A 16,436-nucleotide genomic window follows, 5' to 3' on the forward strand; every position below is an offset into this window, starting at 1 on the left:
ATTCAGAGACCTCTCCCGCTCTGAAAGGGGGAAGTGAATACTGAGCAATACTCAAGACGGGACAGCATCAGTGATTTAAATAGTATTAGCATTGCTGTAGTGATCTCTGGATGTGACCGTTCTCATAATCCATCCAGTCATTGTCCTGGCCGCCGCCGCTATATTTGCTCGGTTATGTTCACTAAATATCAGGTCGTCAGACATCATAATTCCCAGATTTTTACATGTTGCTTACTTCTATAAGTCTGGTTGTGTCCTGTACCCTCTATTTCGTTAAAGATCATTTGCCCCATACCTGAGTACCTGGAACTTATCACCGTTAAACATCATGTTATTTTCAGTTGCCCAGTCGAAGACTTTATTTTTATCTGCTTGAAGTTTTGCAGCGTCTTCTATAGATACAATTTTCATGCTGATTTTGGTATCACTTGCAAAGGATGACACGAAGCTGTGACTAGTATTTGTGTCTATGGTATGTGTCTATGGTATGTGTCTATGGTATGTGTCTATGGTATGTGTCTATGTATCTATAGGTATGTGTCTATGGTAGTCAACCCGCTAGTCTTCAACTGCTGATCACTATGACGTCATTATAGCAGTTATCACTCTAGTTATCACCAGCTGATGTCATCATAATAGGTAGTTACCACGGTAGTTATCGTCAGCTGAATTACTATGACGTCATCATAATAGGTAGTTACCACGGTAGTTATCGCCAGCTGAATTACTATGACGTCATCATAAGAGGTAATTACCACGGTAGTTATCGCCAGCTGATCGCTATGACGTCATCAGTAATTACCATCAACTTCCTGGTGATTGTTATAGACATCACTACAACGACCTTGCCTAACTGATTACCATTATCATTATCATGATAGTACGATAATATCATCATTATCGTACTATCCAGGATAGTACGCCACCGTACTGGTCACTGTAACGTCCCCGTACTGATCACTGTACCACCACCGGTCACTGTACTTCGCATACCGTGTGAAGGGTGTCTAGCTCATGATACAGTTGTAAAATATATGGCCTATTATTGCTAGTGATTCTAAACAGGCCTATTAAACCATGTATCTCATTATCCATTAGATACAGTAATATATTGTAATTTTGAACTTATATGCATTAACCATTACTCCCAGATCCTCTTTGTTAAATATATTTAACAATGTCTACGTTAGCGAGCTGATGTTGCATGTTCATTATTCTCGTTATCATACACATGTGTGTTTACCAACATGTGTAACACCTGTCCTCAGATTTTGTAGCTTTTTCGTGATCTTCCTGGAGTACCCGCGAGCCTTCCTTTGTTTGGGTAATATTGCTAGAGGTACCCGGCGGCACCCGGGGCGCTCTGTGTCTCATGTATCCCCCCACATCTTCACCATCCCCCCACCCCACCCACACGTCGTCACACCTTCATCACACTCATCATCAACTCGTCAATAATTCATAATTCATTGTGTCGGGGGAGAGGCAGCCAGTATGTACATACAGTACATGTTAGTCTTATATCGAGATCTCTGATATTGAAGGTATATACAGAGATGTTTTGATACACACACACACACGGGCATTAAAACACGTTTCAAAGCCCTCCGAATGTTGAGATATATAATCTATATGAAATAGAATGTCTGTATCAAAGCCTGGAGGCCAGGAGCTAGAGGCCGGCGTCGGTGGGGACTACAGGCGGGACTTTTCTAAGCGGGTCGAGGGTGACTCCATGGCTCCCTCGGCAATTCTTTGGAGATGAAAGGTGGCGCATCGATTCCATAGTTTGACCATCTCTTCAACAGAATTCAGATTTTGATATGGAAAATGCATGTTCTAATAGCAAGATTTGTCTGCTGGGACCTCCACACCCCTAAATGTTGGGAGACCCGGGCACTACCGGGTAACCCCAATTAATAATACATGGAAGATGCTCGAATGTCAGGTCCCAATAGCACAATGAAATAAATGATTGGAGCGAAAGATTTGACATAACGTGTAGAATAGACCCCTGTGACTACAAGCTACCGGAGGGGGGGGGGCTACAAGCAGGGGGCTACAAGTAGCCCCAGTGAGGGGGGGGGGGCTACCACGCGCCCACCAATGTGTAATCTCCTGAAGGTTGAGGTTTGCAAGAGGGACTTAAGAGAGGTTCCTGCAGGGGTTGCCGGATCAACTGGGTGATAGTGTTGACACTCACCATAGTGTTAACGGTGTGGTGACTTGTGTAGTCATGCGGGCAGCTGCCAGCAACAGTCATCCCAACCAAATCTTCACAGAGATGGTATATGGCCCTGTGATCCTGCTTTGGGAGTAGAACACGAGAAACCTGTTGTAGGTAAATCACTGGTCAAGGTTCTGTTCACCACCGACACTGATCACAACCTCACTATACTATAAAAAAATGGCCAGTTTCTTTCACCTGATGCACCTATTCACCTAGCAGTAAACAGGTACCTGGAAGTAGGACAGCTGGGGATGTGTGTGAGTGTGAGAGAGAATAACATGTAGTTGAAGTGATAGACAGGTCGAAAGTCAATACGTTAGACAAGTGGCCGTGTAAAAGGCGGGGTCCAAGAGCTAGCAGCTCGATCCTGCAGGCACAGATGGTAAATACAATCACCACCAACACCACCACCACACCACCAACACCACCACCACACCACCAACACCACCACCACACCACCAACACCACACCACCAACATCACCACCACACCATCACCAAGGGAGGTAGCCGTGGCGGATAACAAAGCCGGCAGGGTCGTAGCTATCATCCGTCTCCATCAGAATAATTCCATCATGATTATCATCATCTGTCATTAAAGTAATTATCATTAGAGATGATTGCCCCGGCTGGTGTGTGGGCCGAGATGCCGGATAACCATTTTCCCCGAGAAATCCTCCACTGGGGTCCACGACCCGTTCTGTCAGCTAATAGGTCGTATTTTGTACGGAATCGACCAGTCCTGAGCTCGTATGCATCTGATTAGGCAGAATAGTTATATTTTATTTACGGACTGACAAACTACGACGTTAGCTGTTATATTGTGCTTAGATTCGTACCCTTGTAACTTGTATCATTGTATCCTTCATGTGAACTAAGGTAAATAACTTGCCAGACCTGTTGATGTATGTGTTCCGTGGAAACACAAACCGAAACTGTCTCTTTTTTCCGCGTGTTACAACTTGTAATAAAGTTGTTACATCTTGGCTTAACGTGTTTATGACGTATTAGAACGTTGTTACAACTGGCTATATTGGTTGTTATAACTGGTTAGGAGGTGTTAAAACTTGTTCGAACGTTGTACCAACGTCGTAGTTTCGGTGTGTGTTTGGCGGGTAGGTACTTCATCGGTGTAACTTGCTCAGCTAAATGAATACTGGTTTGGGACGTGATGCTTCAGAGGTACTTCAGCCTACTCCCGGCACTCTGTGAAGGTGTGCAGTCTATCATGGCATACCTTAATTTGCAGGGGGAAGGGTCTAGGGTATGGACCGGACATAGGTGGTTGGGAGGGTAGGCGTATTTTAAATGCTTTAAGTATATGTTAGTAATTTTAAACGCCCGAAGAGATTTTCATGGAGTCAAAAATCAAATATTCTGTATGATTAATGTGGCGTCTTAGTGATCGCAAGAAAAGCAATAAGGGGAAAAAAAGAGAAGGAACAGGAGAAAAGCAATCTGAGAGATTACTCTTGAAGCTGATTCATTGCTTCTTGAGGGAGGGGGGGAGGGAGGGGGGGGTGAGGGGGACGAGGAAAGGGACGAAAGAGTGGACCAAGAAGTTGGGAAAGAGGCGGAGGGTCAGATGGGTAAACCAGGGGGAAGGGGGAATGACGAACGAGGGGGGATGCAAAGGGGATGCGTAGGAATGGGGAGGAGGTGGAAAGAGGTGGGGGGGGGCTGCAGGTGGGTACCCACTCTACATGTATACAAATGTCAATGTTTGACTGTTCGAGGGTGGTGGTAGTGGGGAGGGAGATGGGGGAGAGTTTTTATTATTTTTTTTCAACCACAGACGTGGCCATACATTTACAGTACTAACCAGCATATGTACATGTTCTTCAGTCCTCCATGGAATAGGGTTGGAGATGTGATAGACATTACTGATTTATTAAGCAATCAACCGCAGAAGGTGACTGTAGTGCTTTTATAATGTTAACGAACATACATAATTACATAAATGTGTATCTCTCCTACATAAACAGTGTTCGAGGTATGTTCTTTTTTCACATAATGCGATTAATGTGCGTTTACAAAGATGAATTTAATGCTATTCTGACAAGATTACAAATATATACATAAGTGCGAACAAGCCTGAATGGTCCCCAGGACCATTTTGAGTTTTCAGCCATATATACATAAATATACAGTATGCGAAGAAGCTTGAATGGTTCTCAAGCCAATATACAACCGAAAACTCCTCACCCCTGAAGGATTCGAACTCAGACAGCCAGGGCTCCATGCACCTTTGCGTATCCAGTATTATACCAACTAGCCGGTTGGCCGAGCGGACAGCACACTGGACTTGTGATCCTGTGGTCCCGGGTTCGATCCCGGGCGCCGGGGAGAAACAATGGGCAGAGTTTCTTTCACCCTATGCCCCTGTTACCTAGCATTGATTGATGATTGATGAAGATTAAGCCACCCAAAAGGTGGCACGGGCATGAATAGCTCGTAAGTGGTGGCCCTTTTGAGCCATCACCAGTATCAATAGATGATACTGGAGATCTGTGGAGGTGCGACTGCACCCAGCGTGACGGGAGATGTCTCCCGTGAGCTAGACTCACTAGAATGATGAAGATTAAACCACCCAAAAGGTGGCACGGGCATGAATAGCCCGTAAGTGGTGGCCCTTTTGAGCCATTACCAGTATCAAGAGCTGATACTGGAGATCTGTGGAGGTGCGACTGCACCCTGCGTGACGGGAGATGTCTCCCGTGCAGTGATGAACGACGACGAAGAAGATTAAGCCACCCAAAAGGTGGCACGGGCATGAATAGCCCGTAAGTGGTGGCCCTTTTGAGCCATTACCAGTATCAAGAGCTGATACTGGAGATCTGTGGAGGTGCGACTGCACCCTGCGTGACGGGAGATGTCTCCCGTGCAGTGATGAACGACGACGAAGAAGATTAAGCCACCCAAAAGGTGGCACGGGCATGAATAGCCCGTAAGTGGTGGCCCTTTTGAGCCATTACCAATATCAAGAGCTGATACTGGAGATCTGTGGAGGTGCGACTGCACCCAGCGTGACGGGAGATGTCTCCCGTGAGCTAGACTAATGATGAAGATTAAACCACCCAAAAGGTGGCACGGGCATGAATAGCCCGTAAGTGGTGGCCCTTTTGAGCCATTACCAGTATCAATAGCTGATACTGGAGATCTGTGGAGGTGCGACTGCACCCTGCGTGACGGGAGATGTCTCCCGTGTTAACCTAGCAGTAAAATAGGTACCTGGGTGTTAGTCAGCTGTCACGGGCTGCTTCCTGGGGGTGGAGGCCTGGTCGAGGACCGGGCCGCGGGGACACTAAAGCCCCGAAATCATCTCAAGATAACCTCAAGATAACTAGACCATACTGACTGTACCAGCACTCAATGGTACAGATATTTCATCAAATCACCTGGCTGTTGGAGCCACGTGAGTGACACGTGGACAGCTAGGTACATGGACCCATGGCTGTCTGTATATATATATATATATATATATATATATATATATATATATATATATATATATATATATATATATATATATATATATATATATATATATATATATTAGTATATTTTGGTAGCAGTCTTTCCTGTAGACATATATTATTAAATATGACCGAAAAAGTAAGATTAATAATTCTAACACGAATTTTCTCAATCTTTCGTACATTACGCTTCACTGTTGGAGGTAAATCAAAAATCACTTCTCCAAAATTCATTTTTATTTCTAGTCTGACGCGACACGGGCGCGTTTCGTAAAACTTATTACATTTTCAAAGACTTCACAAATACACAACTGATTAGAACGTATCTCTGATTTTATATCTACATTTGAGTGAGGTGGGAAGGGTGATGTGGCATTAACACAAGACAGAACAGGAGGGGATATTAATAGGGTATTAAAAGTATCAACACAAGACAGAACAGAAACAATGGGTATTGAATAGAAGTGTTTGTAGAAAGCCTATTGGTCCATATTTCTTGATGCTTCTATATTGGAGCGGAGTCTTGAGGTGGGTAGAATATAGTTGTGCAATAATTGGCTGTTGATTGCTGGTGTTGACTTCTTGATGTGTAGTGCCTCGCAAACGTCAAGCCGCCTGCTATCGCTGTATCTATCGATGATTTCTGTGTTGTTTACTAGGATTTCTCTGGCGATGGTTTGGTTATGGGAAGAGATTATATGTTCCTTAATGGAGCCCTGTTGCTTATGCATCGTTAAACGCCTAGAAAGAGATGTTGTTGTCTTGCCTATATACTGGGTTTTTTGGAGCTTACAGTCCCCAAGTGGGCATTTGAAGGCATAGACGACATTAGTCTCTTTTAAAGAGACTAATGTCTTTTAAAGAGACAAAACAGAACGCTTTAAAAGAGACTAATGTCGTCTATGCCTTCAAATGCCCACTTGGGGTCTGTAAGCTCCAAAAAACCCAGTATATAGGCAAGACAACAACATCTCTTTCTAGGCGTTTAACGATGCATAAGCAACAGGGCTCCATTAAGGAACATATAATCTCTTCCCATAACCAAACCATCGCCAGAGAAATCCTAGTAAACAACACAGAAATCATCGATAGATACAGCGATAGCAGGCGGCTTGACGTTTGCGAGGCACTACACATCAAGAAGTCAACACCAGCAATCAACAGCCAATTATTGCACAACTATATTCTACCCACCTCAAGACTCCGCTCCAATATAGAAGCATCAAGAAATATGGACCAATAGGCTTTCTACAAACACTTCTATTCAATACCCATTGTTTCTGTTCTGTCTTGTGTTGATACTTTTAATACCCTATTAATATCCCCTCCTGTTCTGTCTTGTGTTAATGCCACATCACCCTTCCCACCTCACTCAAATGTAGATATAAAATCAGAGATACGTTCTAATCAGTTGTGTATTTGTGAAGTCTTTGAAAATGTAATAAGTTTTACGAAACGCGCCCGTGTCGCGTCAGACTAGAAATAAAAATGAATTTTGGAGAAGTGATTTTTGATTTACCTCCAACAGTGAAGCGTAATGTACGAAAGATTGAGAAAATTCGTGTTAGAATTATTAATCTTACTTTTTCGGTCATATTTAATAATATATATATATATATATATATATATATATATATATATATATATATATATATATATATATATATATATATATATATATGTATATATATATATATATATATATATATATATATATATATATATATATATATATATATATATATATATATATACTTACACATACATGTTTATGTCTCTCCTACTTGGATAGGATAAGATAGTTGGAATAGAAACTAGTTTGTTACGAAGCACTTAACCCACTTAAGGTGATTACTGTATAGTGCTTTTACAAGTTCAAGTTATACTTACATCACGTATATTACATAAGTGATGTAATATACTATGTAACGTTGTGTAATATATACTATATACTATATATACTTTATAACTGCAACATTGACTATATAACAAATCAATCTTGGATACAAGTCCCGTATATCGTCAAGTATTAAGCAGGAATTAAGTGTTCCAGTATTCAGATAATATTTACAGAGTTCAGCATACCTCACCCCGGTGGGGAGGGGGGGGGTGGCAGTCAATATGGGACATTCTATAATAATACATTCTATAACGAAGGTAAGTTTCAGCTTCTGCGCTATGATAAAACAAAAGTATAAAAACGGAAACCATATATATAAAGCAAAGTCAAATCACACTAGAGAAAGAAAAAGCAATATAAAGTATCAAGGAGTAATCATGTCGGAAGACTTACGACCAGTTACAGCCCCGCTCCTGTGCCAGGTAAGTCCACTACGGGCTCACCATAGCCCGTGCTACGTGGAACTTTTTGTTCCCAGTAGCTGAACAACAGCAACAACATAATGTCGGAAGACCATACCTTCAAAACAAGGGATGCCATTCCAGTGTTGATACTTTTCAAGACACTAATGCTCACTAGAGTGCAATATTGTTGCGCAATAACAGCCGCATTCTAAGTTGGAAAAATTGCTGACCAGGAAATGCAAAGATGCTTTACCACCATAATCCGTTCTATAAAACATCTAACTTATTGGGACCGATTAAAAGTTATATGCAGACGATGAGTTATAATAACGTGGCTGAAGATACAATAAAATTTATGTATCTGTATTCTTTAGAACATAGGCGAAAGAGATTTATAATAATTTAGACTTGGAAAATGTTAAATAAACTGGCTCCGAATCTGCACACGGAAATAACATCACATGAAGTCTATAGGCCTGGCAGGATGTTCAAAATAGCCTCATTGAAATGCAGATGTGGCATCGGTATGCTGAGAGAGAACTCTTATCAACCTCAAAGATCCAAGACTTTCTTTAACACTCTCCCTCTACACATGTGGCATAACTGGCCTGCCTCTCACGGATGCTCAAGAGAGAACTCGATCAACGCCTCCAAAGGATACCTGATCAACCAGGCTGTAATTCATACATCAGGCTGCGAGCAGCAACCGCGTCCAACAGTCTGGTTGACAAGACCACCAAGAGGCCTGGTCCACGGGGACGTTGATCCTCGGAATCACCACAAGGCAGGCAGGAGGAAGATATAAACTATCCATAGGCACCCCTCCTCGTATATATATATATATATATATATATATATATATATATATATATATATATATATATATATATATATATATATATATATATATATATATATTCAGTTGCATATTGTCCTGGGGACCATTCAGGCTTGTTCGCATATATATATATATATATATATATATATATATATATATATATATATATATATATATATATATATACATTCCCTCTAATGCGTTATGCGTGGTTTCCTCCGAGGCTATGGGTCCCCCTTCTTCCAGCTAGAGGTGGTACTCCCTTCCATATATATATATATATATATATATATATATATATATATATATATATATATATATATATATATATATATATATATATATATATATAATATATATATTATAATATACATGCGCATACTAGCATGTGTGTTATTGTCTCTTTACTCTTAAAATTCAAATATCTCTCTAAAGACCTGGCCCCGAATTCAGGCTGATACTGCATAACATTACAGGTAAAAGCATAAAATCTAAGTCTAGAAGATGCTCTAGAGAGACAAGGGAAGCAAGGCCAAGGAGTAACTAGAAAATATAATAAGACAAAAATATACAGAACTACAATGGTGGGTTTACGTTAACCTCACAAACCTGTGTAAGTAATTTGCCGCTCCAGTAACCAGGATAGCGGGGTGTAGCAGGGCACCAAACGTATAATCACTAGAATTACTTAACACCAGTAATTATACTTAACACCAGTAATTAATGCAGGCTAGGATCCTGTCACTGAACATGTTGCCCTAAGTAAAGTCTCACTACATATAAAAGTAGTCCTATATGTATTAATTGATGACTTAATTGATGCACTAATTAGCAGTAAAACTTGGCTGTCTATGTAACAAGAAACAGGAGACCCACTCCGGGCAAACATCCAGTTTAAGCACTGCTGGGGCCCATGGCGTCTGGCTCTGAACCCCAAGACAAAATCATTTTCAGAGTCTTAATCTTGCTAGTTACAATTGTCTGGCCTTCCTGCCAATAATAAATTTATGTTAAAACATTTAATTTGGGAGGTAGAATTAGCAGCAAATAATATCGAGCTCAAAAATTGCCCCAAGTGAGAGAGAGAGAGAGAGAGATTATTATGTGGATTTTCAGCTGAATATCGCTGATCAAGCAAGCTGTTGCCACATTTCTCAACCGTCGGCCCCATCAGACTTTTCTCCTGAACATAACTTTGCAATTTTCACTAGATACTATTTCAGCAATCCCTTAATAACATAACCAGAAAAGTCATGTTGACTCAATAATTATTCCAGTATGGGAACCAGAGCAAAGATAACTTTAAAATTCGTGCAGCAGCTGTCAACATTGCCTCTTAGACTCGGCGTCGTCAACTGGTTTTCCAGATGTAACCGTCAAATATGGTATCATAAAGTGATGTTATTAAACCCCTTAATTAGTCTATTACTATTTCTTGAGACACAGGTAAATTTGCATGTCATACAACATTAATTTAACCATGCAAGACACTCCTTGAGAATCTCATATGCATATATAATTCAATCTAATGCCAGCCCGTCCTCCTAAGATTTTCTAACCAACAACATGTCGTACTAAAGTACCCTTATCCTAATCTATCAAAGTACCCAAAACAGAAAACGGGACAATATGTCAATTTCGCGAGCCGCTACCATTATCTAGTACGACAATTTTTGGACTTAGGTAAAATATACGTCAAAATGCGACGTTCTTTTAGGAGGATGGGTTGCTAATGCAGCTTAATTTGCGTACAGTATTTCACGTTCCTTACTGTACTCAAATAATATATGATGTTCTCTAGTGCAAATTGCAAAAGCTTATTGTTAAACTGATTACGGTTGAATCCCAGACCATTGCAACGTGGTATTTACTGACGTGAGGCATATTGACAGGTGATACACTGACACATGCGATACATACAAGTCAAATGCTTGGGACTAGCCTCTTTAAACTTTTCAGGGTGACTGGTTGGGTGTTAGGGGGCTGTCATAGGCGGATCGGGTCGTCAGCATTGCCTACTTTATGGTAAGTCGGCTCCCATGGCAGCCTCATAATGTCGATTGTGATGAAATGGTGTTCCCCGAGTCCATAAAGTTTCATGATCTGTTCATAAAAATGCGGAATTCAGATATTGACATGTAAAACGTGTGTGTGCTGACTGAGACACACGTAGCAGTGATACTGGCTGAGAGAGAGAGAGAGAGAGAGAGAGAGAGAGAGAGAGAGAGAGAGAGAGAGAGAGAGAGAGAGAGAGAGAGAGAGACAGAGAGACAGAGAGACAGAGAGACAGAGAGAGACAGAGAGAGAGAGAGAGAGAGAGAGAGAGAGAGAGAGAGAGAGAGAGAGAGAGAGAGAGAGAGAGAGAGAGAGAGAGACAGAGAGAGAGAGACAGAGAGAGAGAGAGAGACAGAGAGACAGAGAGAGAGAGAGAGAGAGAGTGAGAGAGAGAGAGAGAGAGAGAGAGAGAGAGAGAGAGAGAGAGAGAGAGAGAGAGAGAGAGAGAGAGAGAGAGAGAGAGAGAGAGAGAGAGAGAGAGAGAGAGAGAGAGAGAGAGAGAGAGAGAGAGAGAGAGAGAGATAGATAGATATACAGGCTAAGACACACAGCAGTGACAGTGGTCGGTGCAGGGAGGAGAATCATGATGCACGGGGACTCTGCTACTCCCATTACATTAATATTACTTCTACTCTGCCTTTGGCAATGTAAACAAGACCAACGAAACGCGTCTCTTAAGAGTCGGGCCACGTAGTCCTGTGAAATGAACTTTGCAGAGTTCATTTGTCAAATCCTTCACAAGGAGAACATTAGAAATACAGAGAAGATTCGTGATAAAAAATAGTGATCTAACCCTTTCAATAACTTTTTGTTCTTCCTCGACCCAAACCCCCGGTAAATTTTTATTTTATTTATTTATAGATTACTATGAGGCAAATTGTAATGCTGATGTTGATAACGGGGTAGTTCTGATGATTACTATGAGGCCAATTCTGATGATAAAAGAGAGAGAGAGAGATGAAGGAGAAAGTAATAGAGAAAGAAATGAAGGAGAAAGTAATAGAGAAAGAGATGGAGGAGAGAGATATAAAAAGGTAAATGAGAGAGACTGACTGACATAAAGACGGGGGAGGGGGAGGCAAACAGAACTTCTCTTCCCCGTTTCCCCTTACCTTCTTTCCCTCTCCCAGTCTTTCCCCCATTTCTATTCTTCCTCTTCCTCCATTTCCACCTTCCCCTCCTCCCCAACCCCCTTTCTGTCTCCCTTCCCTTTCCACCCCTCTCCCTACAATATCACTAATTTTAGAACTAAAGAACACCACACATGGTTCAACACAATCCATAAAGTCTAAAGGGGAAGCATATCATCAAAGTTTTTTTTTTGGGGGGTAGGGGGAGTTTGAAGTATAAGCAATATGATTATTTTTGTTTAATTTAGGCGTGATCAGAACATACAGTTTCCTATGTGACAATAATAATAATTGAGAGTCGAATCACATTTCATTGTAAAATTTGGGGGGCCTTAGCACAGTATCACTTGGCACAATTTTTTTGTTTGCCAATCCTGACCCTCCCATGTTGGGCATGCACCCAGCAGCAATTACTGTTTAAAAATGGACGAAGCTGGTCCCAAGCATCTATCCTTCAATCTCAAACAGATAGATGTTTCCATTTTAGAACTGTGTGGGTTACCTTGTAATGGTTCTGAGGGTCAACGCCTCCACCGTCTGGTTGGTGTTCTGATCAACCAGACTGTTGGAGGTGGCTGCTCGCAGCCTGTTGGAGGTGGCTGCTCGCAGCCTGTTGGAGGTGGCTGCTCGCAGCCTGACGTATGATTCTCTGGCAAGTTGATTATCCTTTGGAGGTGTTTGTCGAGTTCTCTTGTGAACACTGAGAGGTCGGCCAACTATGCCGTTATGAAGAGCATTAACAGTATTCCCGCTTTATTAGACTCTTAACAACTTTCAAAACACTGTTTATGTTTCAAATAAATATGTTTTCTATTGAAAAATATACAAATTAATCACCTAAAAGTATGTCTAGATCTTATTATTATTAATTTATTTAATTTGTAATGGTCTAATAGAAACAGTAGTAACTAGGCCTAAATATATAGTAACAAAGAGGAAGATGCACGGGGGGGGGGGGACAAGGCTTTTACAACTCTGTCGAATTTCATTACTATTACATTGTATAATGAAGAAATAATGCATTTGACACAAATGTCCCACGTCACAAATCTCATTGGCTCTGGCAACCATTTTTTATGCAGCAACTTGATTTGAATGAGTCTCAAATCTAGCGTCCATATATGTTTGTTTATCATTGTACTTGGTATAGTCTTATCAAGCATCCAGGTAATGTACTTGTACAACAGTAAAGTACAAGTGTAGTCAGCATATATATACGGTAGGTGGGGTTGTGCAGTGATTGCCGGAACAACCGTGGACATCTTCAAGAGAAAACTAGATTTATTCCTCCAAGGAGTGCCGGACCAACCGGGCTATGGTGGGTATGTAGGCCTGTGGGCCGCTCCAAGCAACAGCCTAGTGGACCAAACTCTCACAAGTCAAGCCTGGCCTCGGGCCGGGCTTGGGGAGTAAAAGAACTCCCAGAACCTCATCAACCAGGTATCAACCAGGTATCAACCAGGTATCAACCAGATGAAATGTGGCGGCGGCGGTGGCAAGTCATTTGACATTAATAGAGTAGTGATGACCCGCCAGTAAACCACCTTTTGTAAATATTAATTTTATTGAATCGAAAAAATAAAGTTAAGCCCAAGCTTAAATATTGCTAGGCCTAGTATATCATATATATTATATATGTTTGGTCTAAGATAACGTGTGTTAGGCCCAGGATTGCCAAAAAAAAGGTTAGGTTAGGCTAGGCTGCGTCATATATTTATGTTGCTGTTAAAAATGTTCCGTGTTTGTCCAAGTTCAATAATACAAAGTCAACTTTAAGAACATAAGAACAAAGGCAACTGCAGAAGTTGCCTAACTTTCTGGTGATCCATCGCCACATATTGATATTTTCAACCATATAGTTACTTTAAGTTATTATTTTAACTCACTCACCCCACTGTGGCGTGTATTTGAAAAAAAAATATGACCAAATTGATACAGGTACTTTTAAATTTAAATTCAAATAATAAGTTTCATTGCACATTTCAATGCAATTACGATTTAAATAAATTATTTTAATAAAGATTAGGAAAATCAACGTTTTCATTCAATTTAGGCCTAACTTTTATTTCCATCGAGTTTCCTGTAATTCTATAGTGGCAGTTTGACAGCAGTAGTATAGTGGTAATTTGACGGCAGTACTATAGTGGCAGTTTGACAGATCATTGGGACGAACGTGACTAAAACTTTCCTTCCTGTATTCCTTTTCGCCGGGAATTGTTCATCCACTGATAACGTTATCAGTGAGATAATGGAAGGGGGTGCGGTCGAACACATTTTTATCAGTCAAGGGATTTTTTTTTAATTTATTCCATTGAAACAATTTCTCTCGCGTAGTCATTAAACAAAAAATAAACATGACTTAGATAATGTCGCACCGCGTCCAACGCCATCTTAATCTTAACCTGTATTCATGAGGAAAAAATCCAGCATTTCTTTACAGATACAAAGATTTAGTGACAAAAAACAGGCCAATGTTTTTAATCATGATGACCAAACACACATCAGAAAATAGAGAAACAACGACATTTCTCACATCTCTGGTCATCATATCTTCAGCCACCTTATTGTGATTCATCGTCTGCATTGTTAATCAATTTTGTAACAACGACTTTTGATCTCATGCTAAATGCACATATATCCAACGCAGGTTGCAGGAGGCTTCACTCCGCAGTGCTCTGAATCACTGGTGACTTAGGTGGCAACACACACGCTTTACTGTAGAAGTTCGGGGAAACAAAAATAAAATCGTTACAACGGCTTCGTCATATTTTTGCTCCTGTCTCTTACAAGTTTGATAGCAGTTGGTGATTTCTGATCCTAAAATTAGAAATGTTAATCCTGACTACCAACATGCTTGTTTGAGATCTGGACAAGATAATGATAACTCCTTGTTTCATATTTACTGCTAACTGAACAGGGTCTTCAGGTGAAAAAAACTCTACCGGGAATCGAATCCAGGCCCTTAGGACTACAACCCCAGAGCGCTGTCCACTCGGCTGCTAAGACCTGTGTATATGTGTGTGTGCGCGCGTACTCGCTTTGTTCTTGCGAGGGGATGAGGTTCCGCTCTGGTTCCGTGTCTCAACCGTAATCTACTCGTGCATAGGTTCCTGAGACTATTGGGCTCTATTATATCTACACTTGAAACTGTGTATGGAGTCAGCGTCTACCACCTCACTTCCTAATGTATTCCATTTGTCAACTACTCTGACACTAAAAAAGTTCCACCTGTGTCCCCTAGTGCGTGTGCCCCTTGTGTTAAATGGCCTGTCTTTATCTACCCTATCAATTCCTTTGAGAATCTTGTATGTGTGTGTGTGTGTAATTACCTAAGTGTAGTTACAGGATGAGAGTTACGCTCGTGTGTGTGTGTTGTGCTAAGAGAAATGTTCGTAACGTTCGAATTCTCCTTCCCTGTGTTGCTGAGACTCTGGTCCAGGAAGGCAGCAAGCAGCTCGTCTTACAAATGGAACACTTTGTGATTAGTATTAATGTTATTATTTTGAATTTACAGAATGATATGGCGTGGTTATGCGCATCAGGCTACATGTGTTATGACAGTACCTGGATGGGGGTTGTGGGAGTTCTTCTGTGTAGTTAACCAGTTGTGTTCTCTCCCACAGACGTCCCCGGAGGTGAAGTTCGAGGAGACGACCACCAAAGACAGCGAGTATGGTGAGTACGGTGTTGTCTATCAACTTTGACATGTGCTCCATAGCATTCATCCACTCCAGGGTGTGGCTCTGTACCACCGGTGGTACTCATACAACACACCACGAGTCATTAGCATGCTCGACGGGAAGCCTAATGAGACCGGTTCATAAAATGTTTCCTCAGTTATTGAAGGGGGAAATGTTTTGTTTTATTCTAAATTATTCTTCGAGGCTGGCATTTGATATTTTCAGCCGTGTCTTGATTGTATGGTTATTTAAACTAACACTATTCATGGCTGATACTTTTCATAACGTTGAGTTATGAAAAGTGTCAACACATCGTCAGGTGACGACGTGAAATGAACCCAGGAGTAAAGCAGTGAAGGCAGACTCCATTTACCTGTTCAGCGACGGAAAAGACACCCCCCCCCCAAAAAAAAAAAAGATTAGGGAACAAATACACACCTGCGCCGACTACACACACCTGTCCCCACTACACACACTTGCGCCCACTACACACACCTGTGCCCACTACACATACCTGCACCTACACGTTGGGTACGATATCGCAACGCGAGAACAAATAGATGTTAACAACGGTCCAATTTGCGGTTCGTCACGCAGAACTAGTCAGATATGTTGGTTGTGTATCATGTAATGCACTATCTCTTCTGGCACCTGTTATCCATTAATTGGTATATTCCCCCCCATAAGCAATCTATGAGTCGCCTTTTAATTAAGCAGCTCAGAAG

At 41.3% G+C, this 16,436-nt stretch overlaps 1 protein-coding gene across 6 annotated transcripts in view; it reads left to right on the top strand.

Moving 5' to 3' along the window:
• Positions 1-16,436, top strand: part of LOC123757808 (protein bric-a-brac 2) — a 135,749-nt gene that overhangs the window by 38,879 nt on the left and 80,434 nt on the right. For all 6 annotated transcript variants that reach the window (XM_045741647.2, XM_045741650.2, XM_045741648.2 and 3 more), the window contains one exon: positions 15,655-15,706. In XM_045741647.2, the coding sequence (XP_045597603.2) occupies positions 15,655-15,706 (52 nt within the window). The remainder of the gene's footprint in view (positions 1-15,654; positions 15,707-16,436) is intronic.

This window comes from Procambarus clarkii, chromosome 40 (genome assembly GCF_040958095.1).
Source record: "Procambarus clarkii isolate CNS0578487 chromosome 40, FALCON_Pclarkii_2.0, whole genome shotgun sequence".
In the NCBI taxonomy this organism is placed as follows: Eukaryota; Metazoa; Arthropoda; class Malacostraca; order Decapoda; family Cambaridae; genus Procambarus; species Procambarus clarkii.